At 49.0% G+C, this 15,671-nt stretch overlaps 2 protein-coding genes across 6 annotated transcripts; both read right to left on the bottom strand.

Annotated features, from left to right (window-relative positions):
- Positions 1-1,005: 1,005 nt before the first annotated feature.
- On the bottom strand, positions 1,006-7,485 carry LOC136789318 (soluble scavenger receptor cysteine-rich domain-containing protein SSC5D-like). Its single transcript, XM_066989354.1, has 7 exons — positions 7,359-7,485; positions 5,700-5,726; positions 4,627-4,953; positions 3,861-4,190; positions 3,172-3,501; positions 2,220-2,549; positions 1,006-1,303 (listed from the first exon to the last, which is right to left on the bottom strand). Exons 1-7 carry the CDS (start codon positions 7,387-7,389, stop codon positions 1,269-1,271), a joined length of 1,410 nt encoding a protein of 469 aa, XP_066845455.1. The 5' UTR covers positions 7,390-7,485; the 3' UTR covers positions 1,006-1,268.
- A 4,048-nt stretch (positions 7,486-11,533) lies between these two features.
- LOC136789329 (sulfotransferase 2B1-like) lies at positions 11,534-15,398 on the bottom strand. Of its 5 annotated transcripts, XM_066989376.1 has the most exons (8): positions 14,942-15,397; positions 14,451-14,611; positions 13,977-14,156; positions 13,187-13,395; positions 12,661-12,787; positions 12,229-12,323; positions 11,961-12,141; positions 11,534-11,708 (listed from the first exon to the last, which is right to left on the bottom strand). In XM_066989376.1, exons 3-8 carry the CDS (start codon positions 14,110-14,112, stop codon positions 11,593-11,595), a joined length of 864 nt encoding a protein of 287 aa, XP_066845477.1. In that variant the 5' UTR covers positions 14,113-14,156; positions 14,451-14,611; positions 14,942-15,397; the 3' UTR covers positions 11,534-11,592. The 5 variants fall into 5 exon arrangements, with proteins under 5 accessions (XP_066845477.1, XP_066845478.1, XP_066845476.1 ...); XM_066989377.1 differs by lacking the exon at positions 14,451-14,611 and having other exon boundaries at positions 14,942-15,398; XM_066989375.1 differs by having other exon boundaries at positions 14,451-15,397.
- Positions 15,399-15,671: the final 273 nt, after the last annotated feature.

Raw genomic sequence — 15,671 nt, 5'->3', positions numbered from 1 at the left:
GAATGGAGACGGTGTTGTGTTGTAACCTGGCTCAGCATCACACAACCGTTCACTCACTCCCCCACAGTGGGATGAGGGAGAGAATTGAAAAAGGTAAAAGTACAAGAACTCATGGGTTGAGATAAGTATAGTTTAATAAAAAGGAGCTTTCTTTTTTTTCCAGCCAACTTTTCCCAGTTTTATTGCTGAACGTGATGTCATATCGTACAGAATATCCCTCTGGCCAGGTGGGGTTCTGTTCCCTCACAGCTCTTTGTGCACCCCCAGCCTCTTCACCAGCAGGGCACCACAAGAAGCTGAAAAGTCCTTGACTGTGCAACCACTGCTCAGCAACAGCTAAAACATTGGTGTGTTAGCAACATTATTTTCATCTTAAATCCAAAACACAACACCATACCAGCCACTATGAAGGAAATTAACACTATACCAAACAAAACTGGGATATACCCAGTCCTCTCTCCCACCCATACAAACAGCTTGAGTTGGCTGACCAACTTGGAGACACCCAATGTCAATACTGAGATGAAGACCTTAGTGCTTTGCTTTGCTGGGACAAAGCATTCGCGTTGTACTGATGGGCACAAAACATATTGCTTTTTGGAAAGCAACAAATCAGACACACACATACACAGTAATATGTTAGAGCCTAAGTCTTGATTGGACATCCCCAGAATGTGCTAGCTTTGGCCTTTAGGAAGAGTGAGAGAGGAAAAATGGTGAGTCCTCCTCTACGGGGTCAGTTCCCTTGGTCCCCTCTGAGGAGGGGTGGACAAACCTACAAAACTAAACTTGTGCTGTTCAATGTCCAACACCCTTTCCAAGGCTTTTATGGTTGTCCTTATTACCAGTCTGAATCCCAGTGAAAACAAATGCTTCTCAGCAGAGATCTTACAAATACTTCCATAAACTTGGTATAAATATTCATCATGTAGGACAAACAGCTTCTTGACAGATATATGCTCAGGCAGCAGAGGCCCATAAGCAATTTATGAGACAGACAGAATATCAGTTTTAGGGGAAATTTATTGATACTTTTTGATGTTTGCTTTTCAGTGGGAAAAGGTGTTGAGATGTGTTTTCTATCAATGTAGTTATAAACAAACTTGTAAATCATTCAACGGATGAGATAACGGTTTTGCCAAACCCTGAATTCTGTTAAGGCACACTGATGGTTCTTTAGCATCCCTACCATTCCCCTTCTCAGCTGAATCCTACTGGCCCTTCTCCTGTGGCAAGGTGAGCACGGTCTGGTGGGGCCAGCACGGCACTCACGATGTTTCCAGCTCCTCCAGACTCTTGTTAACTGCAGAGAAAGGGAACGGGTAAAATGAAATCTGCTCTCAGGAATTCTTCTGCACCAGAATTTACACCCAGAAGTGACATGGATTCTGCTCTAGAAGAAGGTCTGCATGTTAGGTTATACTGATATATTTGGGTCTATTGGTGAAGAATACTGTGGACACCAGAGCGTTGGACAGGTCCCTCTGGAAGCCAGGATATGGCTGCGTGAAGACCAGACTCTCACCCTGATGCAAAATGCACTGCTTGATCCGGAGGACTGGAGCATGTAGTCCTGATAGAATAACTTTGTGCAGCCCCCAGGTGAAAGCCTGCAGGTCTGCCAAGACCCTACAGCCCTTTTCCTCCATAACAAAACCAACCAAAGACACTCAAGGATTCCTTCCTTCACCTATGCAGGGCCTGTCCAAGCTTCTCTCCCAGGAAACAGAGCAAGAGAAGTAAGGAGTTAAGCTCACAGAGGATTCAGAGAGTTAAACTTAGATATTTCTTTATTATAGATGGTAGAGAGGTGTCTCTCCCTAGACATGGTTCCAGCTGTCCTCCTCCTGCCTTCCACAGATGTTTGTCATTGCTTCCTATTCCAAAAACTGTTCTACCTACCCTTTTGCTGCCCCTTAGGAACCTTGCCCTGTAGAAAACTCCCTTGCAAGCATCTCTCCATCAGAACCCATCCCATAGTCAGACTGTCGCTGGTGTGTTTGTCTGTGCCCTGCTGATGACATCTAACCCACCACATCCACCCTTAGGGCTTCCTGCTTCACTCATTTCCCTGCCTCCAACAGCATCTTCCTGAGAGCAAGAGCCTTCCTGCCTTGTGATTTCCCTTTTGTCCCATCCAGTCCAGCCTGCTGGCTTTGCCACAACTGCTTCACCCTGTCCCCGCATCAATTCAGGTGCCACAGCAGGGGGTGGCTCACCTGCACAGACAACATCAGCATCCTCTCCATGATAGCAGTCGTGTTCACCCCATGGCCTGGCCTGACAGTCAAAGATGCTTTCTTCTGTCCCCGTGCAGTTCACATCGTCCAGCCAGATGACGTCCGGCCCTCGGCCGTAGCGGGCACCTCCCAGGGCTGACAGTGGTGACCCGCAGCCCACCTGCTTGCACACCACCTTGGCATCCTCCATGTCCCAGTGGTCGTCACACACGCTGCCCCACCGATTCTCATGGAGTACCTCAACTCTTCCAGCACACTTGTTTGGGCCATCCACGAGCCGGATTGGCCCTGTCTCAGGAACATCTACCTCTGCACAAATGCCAAAAAAAAAAAAATGTTAAGGGAGCATCCTATGTGCCCCATCACCTGGGGAAAGCATGCCTGCTCGACAGGGGCTCAGGTGCCCCTGAGCACAATGAAGATATGCCATCAGCTTCCTCCTAATGACACATGGGCTTTTCTGGGGTGGGAAGGAAGGAAAGAAAAAAAAAAAAAAAAGAAGAAAAAAAAAGGCAACCAACAAAAAGAGAAAAGAGGCTGTAGGAAAAGGCCAAGATGAAGTTTTCCTGGTCTTTATGGACAGCTTCAGGCTCTACTGGGTACCTGGCTCAAGGAGTCTGTTGATCATAACCACCCTGCAGGACAGAGGTGGGACAAGGGACCACAGTGTAGGAGAGAATTTAACGCTACCCTGGCACAGCTACATCCATGTGTCACCACTGGGTCAACCCCGCTCTGCATCACAGGGCTGGCACCCAGTGATAGGATGAGTTCCTCAGCTGTGTCCCTCTGTTTCCGCTAGAAAACATACACAGAGCTGCACTGCCCCTTTCACAGGGGCTCGGGATGATACCTGATTCAGGTTTGTGTATGGTGGGATCTGCTCATCCTACTGCCCAGCACGCGCAGGGGTGGGCTCAGAGGTGGTTACCTGAGCACACCACGCTGGCATCTTCCACGTGGTTGCAGATGTTCTCTCCCCATGGCTTGTATTCACATTCAGTGAGGGACCCTTCTGTTCCTGTGCAGTTCACATCACTCAGCCATATCTGGCCCTTCCCTTCTCCGTATTTTGACTCTGGGAGGGCTGATAGCGCCGTCCCACAGCCCAGCTGCTTGCACACAACCTTCGCTTCCCTTAAATCCCAGCCGTCGTCACACACGGTCCCCCAGACATCATTGTGAAGAACCTCGACTCTCCCAGTGCAGCGGTTTGGGCCATCCACCAGGCGGACTGAGGTGGAGATGGTAATCCCTGATTCTGCAGAGACATCCAGAGACAGCATGCTCAGGAAGGCAGAAGGCTGTGCACTTTTACCTTGGTAGCCCCCCCCGACCCCTCCTGCATAACCTCTCCCTCCCATGCTCATGGACATGGTCCGTGGTCTTGCTCATGGTCTTAACCTCAAGCCTGAACTGGAGAAAAATGACCACAGGACACCCCAGTGAGCAGACAGGACAAAACCTTGCAGACTGAAGCCCTCTTCTGTGGTGTAAGGACCCCAAGTCCTTAGTGAGTGCTTTGTGTTAAGTCCTAGTTCCTGCCCATGATTGTACCCGCAGTTATTGTGAGTGCACCCCAACACATAGCTGACAAAAGGGGGAGGATGCAAGGATTACCTGAACAGATTGCACTGGCATCTTCCCCGTGGTAACAGTTGTGATCCCCCCATGGCCTCGCCTGACATTCAGAGAGATCAGCTTCTACCCCCGTGCAGTTCACATCATCCAGCCAGATGGTGTCAAAGCCTCGTCCAAATTTGGCTCCAATGGGGGCCAGCACCGCGTCCCCACAACCCAGCTGTTTGCACACAACCTGGGCATCTTTTATGTCCCAGTCATCGTGGCACACGCTGCCCCACTGCTCTTCATGGAGCACCTCAACTCTCCCAGCACATCGGTCTGGGCCTCCCACCAGACGAACAGGCCCTGGCTCAGGTATGTCAGTTCCTAAAAATCAACAGAAAAAAAAAAAAAAAAACAGAGAGAAGTTTTAGAGAAGTGTCTGTGTCCTTGATCACCTGGAGAAAACAGAATCTCCCATGATACACCAAAATGCCCTACTCATCCCTAACACCTATCAACAGCTCCCTTCCTACCTTCTGGCTTAGGAAGAAAGGTTGATGGAAGGAAAAAAAAAAAAAAAGAAAGAAAAGAAAAGACAGCATGGAAGGTGTTAGGAGAGGGAGCAGACTGTCTGTGTTTAATGCCAGCTCTGCTGGACTTGTGATGCAGCTTCTCTGGGTCAAAGTGGATAGGAAGATGGAGCTCAACAAAGTCACTCTGCATCCCTAACCTCCTAGTTGGACGAGTCGGAAATTGCACCATAGCTTACAAGAGGCAGAAGGGACAACGTGGCACAAAGTAGAAGACATCTGGAATTTACCTGAGCACTCCACGCTGGCATCTTCCACATGGTTGCAGGCGTTCTCTCCCCATGGTTTTGCCTTGCATTCGGTGAGGGACCCTTCCGTCCCTTTGCAGTTCATGTCACTCAGCCAGATCTGGCCCTTCCCTTCTCCGTATTTTGACTCGTGGGGGGCTGACAGCGCTGTTCCGCAGCCCAGATGCCTGCACACCACCCTGGCCTCTCGTAAATCCCAGCCATCATCACACACAGTCCCCCAGGTATCCTTGTGAAGCACCTCGACTCTCCCAGAGCAGCGGTTTGGGCCATCCGCCAGACGGATCTCGAGTTTGGTTGTGTCTGCATCTTCAGGGAAGAACAAACATCGCAGGGTGAAGATAGGGAATGAGAAAGAGGGCTGTTCCTCCCCAGGAGGCTGTCCTTATTGCCAGACCAGGAGGAACACAAGCCCGGTGTATCCTAGCATCCGAGATCTTTGGTGTCTGGGAACCTGGTTTCCAGTTGGGAATGGCCAAATGCTGCAGGTGCCTTTGTGACCAAAAGTCCATTTTGAGAAACAAATTGCAGGGTTCATTTTTCAACCGTAACGGGAAAAGTGTAGCCACCCCAAAACTACCCCAGCATTCTTTTTCTGTCTGTCTGCCCATGGTTAAGGCCAATGTCTCCCAACAACCACTGCTACAAGGCACTGGGATAGTAGAAGGGAAGAGAGAATTGAGAAGTTTTCACCCTTTCCCCAGGGAAGCTCTCAGGACCGGAAAGGATTGTCTCAGTGACTCAGTCCTGGTCCAGTTATTAAACTCACAAGGCCACAAAATCTGTCTCAAAACCCATCCCCAGTTACCAGTCCTCTAATCGCAATACCTGCCACCCCTATACCAAGAACTGAATATCTCTAGACACCATCACCCCTTTGCATGGATCTGGGGAACTCCAGTGGGAATAATTCAGTGACTGGAAAGTACCAGGGTCTGAAATCTGAAACACCTTCATATTGGCTCATAGAGGTCAAGGGGACACCAGGCATTCACGTGATTGAGATCAGACTCTGGTATTTATGACCCATGATCCACTCTACTACAGATACTGACCTGCCAGCAGGACTCCTGTGAGGGAAGCTGAAATAGAAGAAAGAAATACGGGATGTTAGTCTGAATCAGCTCTGCAAAGTGCAGAGATTCAGGACAGCAAAACACCAGGCAGGAGGGAAGACCCTGTGAGCTCTGCTAAAGCCCATCATTGTTCTCATCTTCCCAAATCCTGCTGTCAACGGGTTTTGCCCATCTTAGTGCATGTGACATTTGTGATAGAGTTCAGAAAAGGAGAGAAAATGTGGAGAGAAAAAAAAAAATATATGTGTGTGTGTGTGTACTGGGAAAAAATTATTTGGGCAGATAATGTGAAAATATCATAAGAGATCAGTTGAGACTCATCTTGTCCATACTCAGTGATCTGAAATTCTTTGTGCAGACTGATTAAATTACCTAGGCTCCTGTAATAGTCAGCAGAAAGACCTGAGTTGTGGCTGAAGCACAGACAGCCCATCCTAAGCCTGGTGTCCAGAGCAGTGGGTCGAACCGCATCTGGATGTGTTTGTCTCTCCCTAGAGGCTCTGGATGTGACATGCAGATCTTAGCAACAGCTGGGCGAGAGGTGCACATCTGGATGAAACTGCTGAAAATCTGATAAGCTGCAAGTGCCGCAGCATTGTTTCCTTTTTTTTTTGTCAGGACCAGACCCAATGAAGAGGCTTTGCTGCTTCTGAACTTCAGGCAGACACTGGACGAAACTAACTCCAGGGCTACTGCCAGGCCTGTAGACATTAATGCTAGGAATGAAATGCAATGGGGACAGCTATGGGCCAAATAATAGGGCTGTGCAAAAAAGCGTCTTCAAGGTGGAAATCTGTGATGAGTGGTATCGCTGCCCAGAGGCTTCCTCTGGGGATTAATTAGAGGCTGAGGCAAAGTTGGGAAGGGAAAGCTTGCCAGGATCTGTTTGTCCTGGAAACTCAGGAGAAGACTTTGTACTCACTGTAGAAGGTCAGAAGCAAACAAGAGCTCAACACAAACAACAGTTTATGCTCCTACATGTAACAGTCTGGCAAGGTCCCAAGCACTGGCCAACAACTTCAGGCAAGGGCAGACTTGCTGACACCAGAAACGGCATTAGGGCTATTGCCCGGGTAGGTGTCTTTACCACTCACTTCCTTTTTAGCTACTTTTAAAATTCATAATTACCTCCTTCTCTCTGTAAATTCCAGTTATGTTCAGACAGCTTCTCATCTGCAGTGCCTACCCACGTACTGCAACCACAGAGCATCCGCTGCCCACCGCCACCAGGTCTGGTCCCGTCCCTGACACATGGAAACCCACAAAGCCTGGGGACCCACAGGGGAGAAACAAGGGCACCCACTTTGTGCAGTGCTGTCTTATCTCATAAGGGTTGGGATTCAGTTCCTGAACCAGACACTTCTTAAGGTGTCTAGGTATTGGTGTTAGATGGGGCGTCATCCACCTGTGGCTGTCTGGGATGCCAGAGGGGATCCGAGTCACCAACTGCAGCCCTGGTAGTCTAGAGAGGGACTCAGCTCGCTGCAAAGCAGACACCACCAATTGCATTTCACTTCCCTGCAATGTCACATCTGCTTTGTGCTATGGACTACGGAGGAAGCAACGATGGAAGGGAAGGACTGTTGGTAAAGTTATGCCAAGCCGAAAGCGAAGAGAAAAGAATCCCACCTCACTTACCCCAGAGGCATGCCAGGAGGACAAACCTCATGTCGGCAGCAGGGAGCAACGTGTGCTCTGTCTCCACGGGAGAGGAGGGCAGGGAAGAGGCAGGACATGCACCCAAGGGACAGGGTATTTGAGAAGTCCCCATGGCCCTGGCTCCTCCCCTCCATCCCAAAACCTCCCTCTGTGCCCCATGGCAGGTGTTCAGCAAAGTGCGAGAAGCCAAGGGGCTCTGCTGGGAAGTGACCCTTGTGCCATAAGTGTCACGTAAGCCGTAAACCATAGGATTGTGAAACCGGGCTGTTTCAGGAATTTGCTGAGCAAAAAAAAAAAAAAAGTCCTCTCAGTTCAGATCATTCTGGACCGTTTTTTGCAAGGATGGGGGCACCTGGTGTTTTGCAACTCACCTTCCAGGACTGGCTTCAGGCAGGAATAGGGTACTAATGGAAATATAGGGAAAATATATGGGAAAATATATAGGGAAATATATGGGAAAACTAATTTGATCCCTTGGCACTAATTCAGCAAAGGAGTCTGAAAAAAAAAAGTCTCCCAGTGCTGAAAGCAGTGGCTTTATCCTAAGAAGAGATTTTTTTTTCCCTTTTTCTCCTATGTTTGTTCCAAGGGGAAGGAAAATTTTGTGAAATATTGTTTTGATATTTGCCTGTGTTCACAGTTTAGTTAATTTTTCTGTCAGTGTGATTACTTCTCCTAGTCTTGACAATGCCAGACACAGAAGCAGCAGGATGCTCTGTCGCTGGCAATGAAAGCCAAGCTCCCAGGTCCCCTGTGAGGCTGGATCACCCAGATAGTCACATGCCCAAGGACAGAAGTGATGCTGCAGGGATATGATGCTGCTGCTGTCATGGGTGGGATCTACCTCGTGCCAGCTTCTTGCACTCAGATATCTTGCATGCTCAGCAGAGCTCATCAAGCACTCCTAGGAGGTGATTGCGTTCATTTTTTGGACTCAGACACCAGTACCGGAGATGTCTAAGCAGGGAAATGCCACCAGGCTGGCTGAGGAGGTGGATATCCTAAAAGGAGAGTGATATAATGCTAGGAGAACCACACTGCACCCTCCACTGCTGTACTAGAGGGGCTCAGAAAATACTCCTTGCATTTAGACTAGCAACACGTGTGTGGTTGACCAGTACGACCATTGCTCAGCATCATCCCTAGGAAGCCCAGAGGTGGGTACAAAATAGCTCAGATGAACACACAGAAAATATTACTGCTGAAAGCACATAGGGATGTCTTTCACCCCAGTGAAAAAGCTTGGTGAAAAAGCTGCAGATTTTGAGCATCTTTGATGTATTCCTCTGCTTAGACTGTGCAACCCAGGGGCTATTTGCAACACCCCTCTGTCTTCCCCAAGCCAAGGAAGAGAGTGAAGCTGAGACAGTCTCTGGAGATGACAGACAAGGAGAGAAAACCTCTGGCAGAGATGGAGTGTAGGAACGGGTGACAACTCACAGGGAATGCAAATGAACATAGAGCTAGCAAATCCTTTCACTGCAACAGCATGTCCAGAGGATGAAAGGTGAAGGTAATAGGCCAGAAAAGCAGCCCTGAATTAGTATAAATATCAAGCTACCTAGGTCATGGCTCTCTCAGTTGCAGACATGCGTCAGTACAAATTTTATTTAGATTTTATTATTAAATTTAATATCAAAGCCGTGTGTGGTGAAGGAGAGCATTGCATCCAATTCAGGGCAGCTGAGCTTCGTATCCTAGTGTTTGAAGACTGTTCCCATCCATCTGCTTATTTTCAGGGTTTGTCCATCGAGCAGACTTTTTACCCTCTCCATCTTTGCCCTGTTTTCTGTGTTCTGATAGCGGTTGCTGCCTCACTCGTGGTCTGTCTCAAACAGGCCAGCATCTGGCCAGCACCTTTATCAAAGGCTGATGCCCACACCCAGACGTTGATGTGTGGCAGGGACCCCAGAGCCCATGGGAAGATAAGAGTGTCACACACGTTACCCATAAATGAGAACCCCCGTTATAGATGTCTCAGAGGAGGTTTGCTTTTTTTTCGCAACGCCCATATGTTATTGATCTGCAGCCCGTTGTGCTTTGATACTGATCCTTAGGTTCTGTCTGTCTGTGTTGGCCAGTAGTTCCCGATTTGTATTTGTACAGTTGATTGCTCGCTTGATAGCTAAGCTCAACAAACCTGTGTTCACTGATAACTCCTAGCATGTTATCTACTAGGTGACTACAAATAGAAGTATCGGCTTTCTGCTCCATACTTTTCCAGGAACTGAACTTAGACTGAATCTTCTAAAATACACTGGGGTTGCTTCCTTCCTTTCTTCCCTCCCTCCCTTCCTTCCACCCTTTCTTCTTTCCCATCACGATCATACTTCTTCTCTCATTCATCCATTTCTAAATTCATTCATTCCTAAACATACACACCAGGTCAAACCAGCCAGTTACCTGGAATCTCCCCCATCTTACAAGCATTGTTGGCGATGATCATTGCCATTTCACAAAAATATTAAAGGGTGATTTTTGAAAGGATTGGGATTTCAAATTAAGAGTAAAATATCTGTCTTTCCTATGTGTACACTCAGTGTTTCAACCCGACTTCCATCTTTATTGTTACTGGTAATTACTTTAGCCCTGTCAAAATAATAAACATTTTAGTAAGAATGGAAGAAAGTGGAAAAAAAATAAACACTTCAGCGTGGTTTGCGTACACTTTCACTAGCTTCTCTTCCCCTCTGCATTGCTGATAAACTCTTTCCCTACTCTTTCCCTTGCTGCAAATGTGGTTACGCAATGGATTCTTGTTACCTGCTATAACCTTTGATTTATTTATTTCATTTTGCACCGTTGACTTCATAATTATGACCCAATAAGCCACTCTGCCATATTCTCTCCTTAGTAATTTGGTATGATTTTGTCCTTCGGGATGGTTTTTCACCGAACATTACATCACTATCACTCCTGTCAGCCTATCCCCGAGCAGCAGCCCCCCACCACCCTGGCCAGCCCCCCATATTAATTGTTCAGCATGACGCCAGATGGTACAGAATACCCCTTTGGCCATTTGGGGTCATCTGTCCTGGGTCTGTCCCCTCCCAGCTCCTTTGCACCCCCAGCCTCCCTGCTGGCAGGGCAGCATGAGAAGCTGAAATGTCCTTGGCACTGCTCTGTGACAACTAAAACACCGGTGTGTTATCACCACTATCTTCATCAAAAATCCAAAACCCAGTACCATGCGAGTCTCTATGTAAATAAATTATCTCTGTGTCAGCCAAAACCATGGCAAGAGGTGTTTGGATAATGCCGTTAATGGTATGTTTTAACATTTAGTTTACCATGAAGTGCCTTGGCAGTTTGACTTGACCATCCTGATCATCAGTGCTCATGCTGTCTTTCAATAATATCATCGCTTTCTCAGACATGCCAGGATCAAGCTTCAGTATCGTTGTCATTCTTACAGTAAGAACTCAGCCATTTGTCCTTTTGTCATCAGACCTACTGTGTTGGGTGTTTTTCACAGTGCTTCTCCAGGAGACGTGAAGAAAAACGTGAAGGATGCTCTCCGTGTGTCTGAGGAGATGCATGCTAAGACAAGTGAAGGGTACTCCGTTTGCATTCTCCCTCTGGAGGCTATAAAAGCACCTAGCATTCACCCTGAGCATAGATTTCAGTTCCTACGTGTTAGTGAGGGCCCTGCATGTAGGAATGAGTTAGGGGGAGAAAGGGTAACCGTGAACTGAACTTTTTTTGCTAGAACAGCTCTATTTGCTCTGTTTTCAATGGGCTCTTCTCCTGCTGGAAAAGGAGTTTGAGTAACTGAGCCTGGAAGCGAACACAGCGCGTTCAGTGAGAAGTCCCAGGGAAACATCTCAGCTGGCTGCAGCTGCTGAACAAGCTGACCTGGGCTGCGCTCTGTGGATAGGACATGTTTCACCTGTGTGCTCTCAGGGGTGTGCTACCCTCCTCTAGCAGCAGGAGAGTAACATGCTGGAGGGCAGGGAGACGTGTCCTACCCTGGAGGGTGCCCAGAGCTTATCTCAAGGCCAAAAAGGGTTGAGGGATGGAAGAGACAAGAGATGTACAACTCAGGAGGTTCAATCCCCAAGCAGAAAGGGTGCAAACTGACTGCTTGCACACTGAGGTTTTGAGACGTTTGTATCCCTGGGTCCAAGGGAGTGGCAGGAAAGCACACAGGTACCCCTGGTACCAATAGCTGGTTTATACCCAGTGCTCAGCCGGCTTCAGCTAGGTCTGGATCCTAACGTCTGTCCCAGGGAAAGGCCATGTTCAGGCCCCGCATCCTGTCCTGATAGATCCTGTCGAAGGTCTCACTCTGTGCCACTGTGAAATGGTTCTTCCAGTCCCCGCAGATGCCTGAGGAAGGAACATTTCTGCCTCAGCACACCCCAGCGCGCAGCCCCCTTTCTGCGCAAAGGCACAGGCTCAGCTCTTGGGTACAGTTACCACCCTGAGGGGCTGTCCAAAATGAGATACCTTCCCCATGGACCCCGTTCTACACTCCCAAATGCAGATGTTGCTGCCCTCCAGACACCCTCTCTCTGGCTGGCCCCTTGGGGACACCAAAGCCCCACTGCTTCACCCACCACGGGCCCCCTCCCCGCTCACCCTTCCTCAGGAACCGGCCCTTCGTCTGGTCCATGATGTCCGCGGGGAGCAGGACGGAGCTGCACATGGGGTTCTCCCTCATGGCTGAGAAGGAGGCATTTCGAACTACCGAGGAGACAGCGTCGTCATCTAAATCCTGTCCCAAGAACTGGCAGATGCGCCTCACGCTGCCCTGCAGGTCCTGGGGGAAGAGATGAAGCCTGTTAGCGCTCGGGGGCTTGTGACACATCAGCACGTCTGGAGCTGGTGGGTCTGCCAAGGTCTCTACCTGTTTCAGCTCTTCATAGGTGATGAAGAAGAAATTTTCCTGGTCCTTCATCTCCATCCAGCCTTGGACGTGTTCAAACCAGGAGCCATGGGGCACTGATGAGAGACAAAAGGCAGCAGGGGCATGGGTCAGATCCTGCCAGGGTTTTATAGGGTTTGCTGACCACGACTTCCTGAAGACATCTGAACTCTGTAGAAGAAGGCAGGGAAATGGAATTTCTGTCTGCTGCTGAGCCCAGCAGGGCTTTGCAGGCCTGTGTGTGTCTCTCCAGAAGTATTTTTTTTTTTCTTCTTCTTGAGCCATTCACCCTTCTGCTGGGGGAAGCTTGGCTTCACAGCCATCATCAGTGGACCATAGGAAAAAAGCCCTGAGTCAGAGGTGATGAGAGACCCCCTCCACAAATGCTCTGAGCAAGCCACAAACCACACTCACACTCTCCACTGAGAAAGTCCCTCAGGAACTGCTCAAAGGACATGGGGTCCTCATAGCTGCTGCACATCTTGGAGAAGTAGTAGTAGGAGACAACGACGTCTCGAGGATCCCGTAGGGTGTAAATAACCTAGGGTAGAGTGCATATAGGATGGAGACACTCATGCCAAGGGAAGGCAAATTGTTGGCAGTGTCGCTGGCTCTGTAAATTGAGGGGTCTGGCACAGAAGGATCAACGCTGTGCTGGACCCCATCACACAGACCTTGGGCAGGGGTTCGTGAACACACAGGTTCCATAGAGCCATCAGAGCTTCCCCAGAATATCCAAGGATGCAAGACGTGAGATAGGGGGCTGCATATTTCCATCTGGGTGGGGGTGTAGGACTCCCACCCTAGGCCAACACCAAAGTCCTCACCCACCAAGGCCTCCTTACTCTTAACACTTAACACTTAAGATTTCCCAGATCATGGGCAGTGGCCCTCCCAGCCTCCCAGTCCCCTTCAAGCTCTGCGTGGGTGCCTGTCCCACCTTGGCAGTGGAATGGGAGAAGGACTTGGGGAAGATGTGCCTGGGGAGGTGGCAAGTCAGCAGACGAGGTGAGGGGTAGCTGAGGGCTGCCTCCAGGCCCAGACGGGTGGAGAACCAAGGCATACGGTCAGAATTGAGGACGGTTTGGCTCCAGCTGGGGTGGCCACGGCTGCGAATGAGGCTCAAGATCTCGGTCATCCACACAGTGCCTGCCAGGAATAGCAGAGATGCAGGGACTTGCCCAGGGGGTTGGGATGGGTGGACCTCACCAGCACCCTCACCACCAAGGCTGTGCCCTCCAAGAGAAGGCTCTCCCTTGCCCATGCAAAAGCACTGTAGTGAAATAAGGAAGAGAAGAGGAAGAGAAGAGGAAGAGAAGAGGAAGAGAAGAGGAAGAGAAGAGGAAGAGAAGAGGAAGAGAAGAGGAAGAGAAGAGAAGAGAAGAGAAGAGAAGAGAAGAGAAGAGAAGAGAAGAGAAGAGAAGAGAAGAGAAGAGAAGAGAAGAGAAGAGAAGAGAAGAGAAGAGAAGAGAAGAGAAGAGAAGAGAAGAGAAGAGAAGAGAAGAGAAGAGAAGAGAAGAGAAGAGAAGAGAAGAGAAGAGAAGAGAAGAGAAGAGAAGAGAAGAGAAGAGAAGAGAAATCTCACCCAAAACATTCTTGTTCCCCACCACAAGAGAAGACTCACCCTCCAAACAGCACCTGGAGATGATTCCACAATCCCACCCATTTTCTGCCCCAGTACCTACAGAGCACTCCCCCAGTCTCCCCCCCCCCAGCCACCCCTGCTGTACCAGACTTGGGGTAGGTGACGTTGAAGACATCATCGTCCCGCACCAAGAACTCGTTGTGGGCAAAACTCAAGCTGTGCTCAGAGTTGTAGGCAGGGGGGAATTTAATCCCTTTGTACGTCACGTAGTGAACCGACATTGTGCCCGGATAGGGACAGGGCACTGCAGCTCTGCAGCCCTGCACTGGGGAGGGAGAGAGACAGGGCGGCGCTGACTCCCAGCCAGGAAACATCTTCCCACATAGCAGGTCCCAAAGAGGACCCCATCCATCCCATTTCCCAAACATCAGGGGAGGGGTGTATTATGCAGTGGCACACACTGATACTCTCTGATCCTTCCTCTTGGGGATCGTACATCAACAGCAGGTTGTCCAGATGGGGAACTGCTGGCTTATAGGGCATTTAAGAAACCCTAGGGCTAAATTCCTGCTAATGAACCAATGTCTCTTCTTCCTCCCGTGCTGCCCCAGGTGTTTACCTGCCCTCACAGCTTGGATGGGTGTGTAGCAGTTATCTTAGCAGGATCTTGGGCCAGCCAGGGGAACTGGAGGCAGCTGGAAGCCAAAAATTCCCTGTCCGGTACCTAAAGCACAGCTTTACCCTGCTGCAGGAGCTAAAGGACCTCGGGGCTTCCAGGAGCTGGAGAGAGAATAAACAGCAGAGGAAAAGGTTTCCTACCCTTGTGCTGCCGTTCTGGAGCAATGATTAACAAGCTCCGAAGTCCAGCAGCCCTCCCTTTCTTGCAGGGGGGAAGGGGGTGGGTAGAGGGGGCAGGTGCTTTGGGAGCACAGCAGGGATCTAAGCTGGTCCCCCACGTCCTCTGCCCTGAACCCAGACCCCCTGCAAGAATCCCACTTTTCTCCCATGCCCCTTTGTTTTCCCATGTAACGCTCCATTTTCCTCCAAATGTGCTATTTAAAGCCTCCAGAAAGACCCAAGGAGTCCTCCTGCAGTGCCTGCGTTTCTTACCATTTACATTTCCCACAGCTGCTTTGAAAAACCCATTCTATTCCCATGAGCTGAAGGTCCTTTCCCTTACGTCAAACTACGTTGAGATTGCATCTCAAAAGCGCTGTATCCTCCGAAAGAAGGGGAACAGACCTCAGTGCTGCTCAGGAAAAGGAAAAGGGGAAAAAAAAAATAAAAGCGATTTAGCAAATCCACCTGTGACATTAAAAAATAACCTGCCGGGAAAAGAAGAGATGCCTCTGCAGCAATAAGGGATGGGGTAATTCTTGGTTACTCTTCCTCTTCTTCATGAAAAACCTTCATAACTGAACTACAGGGAAAGGAATAGGGGAAATTCTTCCTCCGGTGAGGCATTATATGGTGCTCCACTCCACGGACAGGGATGTTTAATGCCATTAATTAGAAGCAAGCAAACCCCAAACAATACTTTTAGTAAATAAGGCAGCCACATAGTCAGATGTGAAATTCAAGGAGGTATTTTCTAAATGCTACACTAAGGATGAATACAATAAGCTTTTTCTTGAAGCTTTTCGAAAAGAAAAAAAAAAACCCCGGTATTTTGAAAATGTAATGTAACACAATGTTCTGATTAAGTAGACTGAAAAAATAAGTGAAGTACATGGTGTGTGTGAAAAGTGTTCGAGCAGTAGTAAATATTGGCTTTGAGTGCATAGGACAGTTGTTTTTAAGACAAACAACTAAAACAGCAGTTTCCCTTTTGATCATGTCT

This window comes from Anser cygnoides, unplaced genomic scaffold, assembly GCF_040182565.1.
Source record: "Anser cygnoides isolate HZ-2024a breed goose unplaced genomic scaffold, Taihu_goose_T2T_genome scaffold_44_1, whole genome shotgun sequence".
Taxonomy (NCBI): Eukaryota; Metazoa; Chordata; class Aves; order Anseriformes; family Anatidae; genus Anser; species Anser cygnoides.
Note: the sequence above shows the minus strand (reverse complement) of the source record. Positions and strands in the feature narration are given on the sequence as shown.

Coding starts and splice junctions, on each gene's coding strand:
- LOC136789318 (XM_066989354.1), bottom strand. CDS start 7,389: ATGAGGTTTGTCCTCCTGGCATGCCTCTGGG. Junction 4,954..5,699: donor CACAGGAGTCCTGCTGGCAG/GTCAGTATCTGT, acceptor TCTTCCCTGAAG/ATGCAGACACAACCAAACTC. Junction 2,550..3,171: donor TGCCAGCGTGGTGTGCTCAG/GTAACCACCTCT, acceptor GCATTTGTGCAG/AGGTAGATGTTCCTGAGACA.
- LOC136789329 (XM_066989374.1), bottom strand. CDS start 14,259: ATGTTTGGGAAATGGGATGGATGGGGTCCTCTTTGGGACCTGCTATGT. Junction 12,788..13,186: donor TCTCCCATTCCACTGCCAAG/GTGGGACAGGCA, acceptor ACTCTACCCTAG/GTTATTTACACCCTACGGGA. Junction 12,324..12,660: donor GGACTTTCTCAGTGGAGAGT/GTGAGTGTGGTT, acceptor GTCTCTCATCAG/TGCCCCATGGCTCCTGGTTT.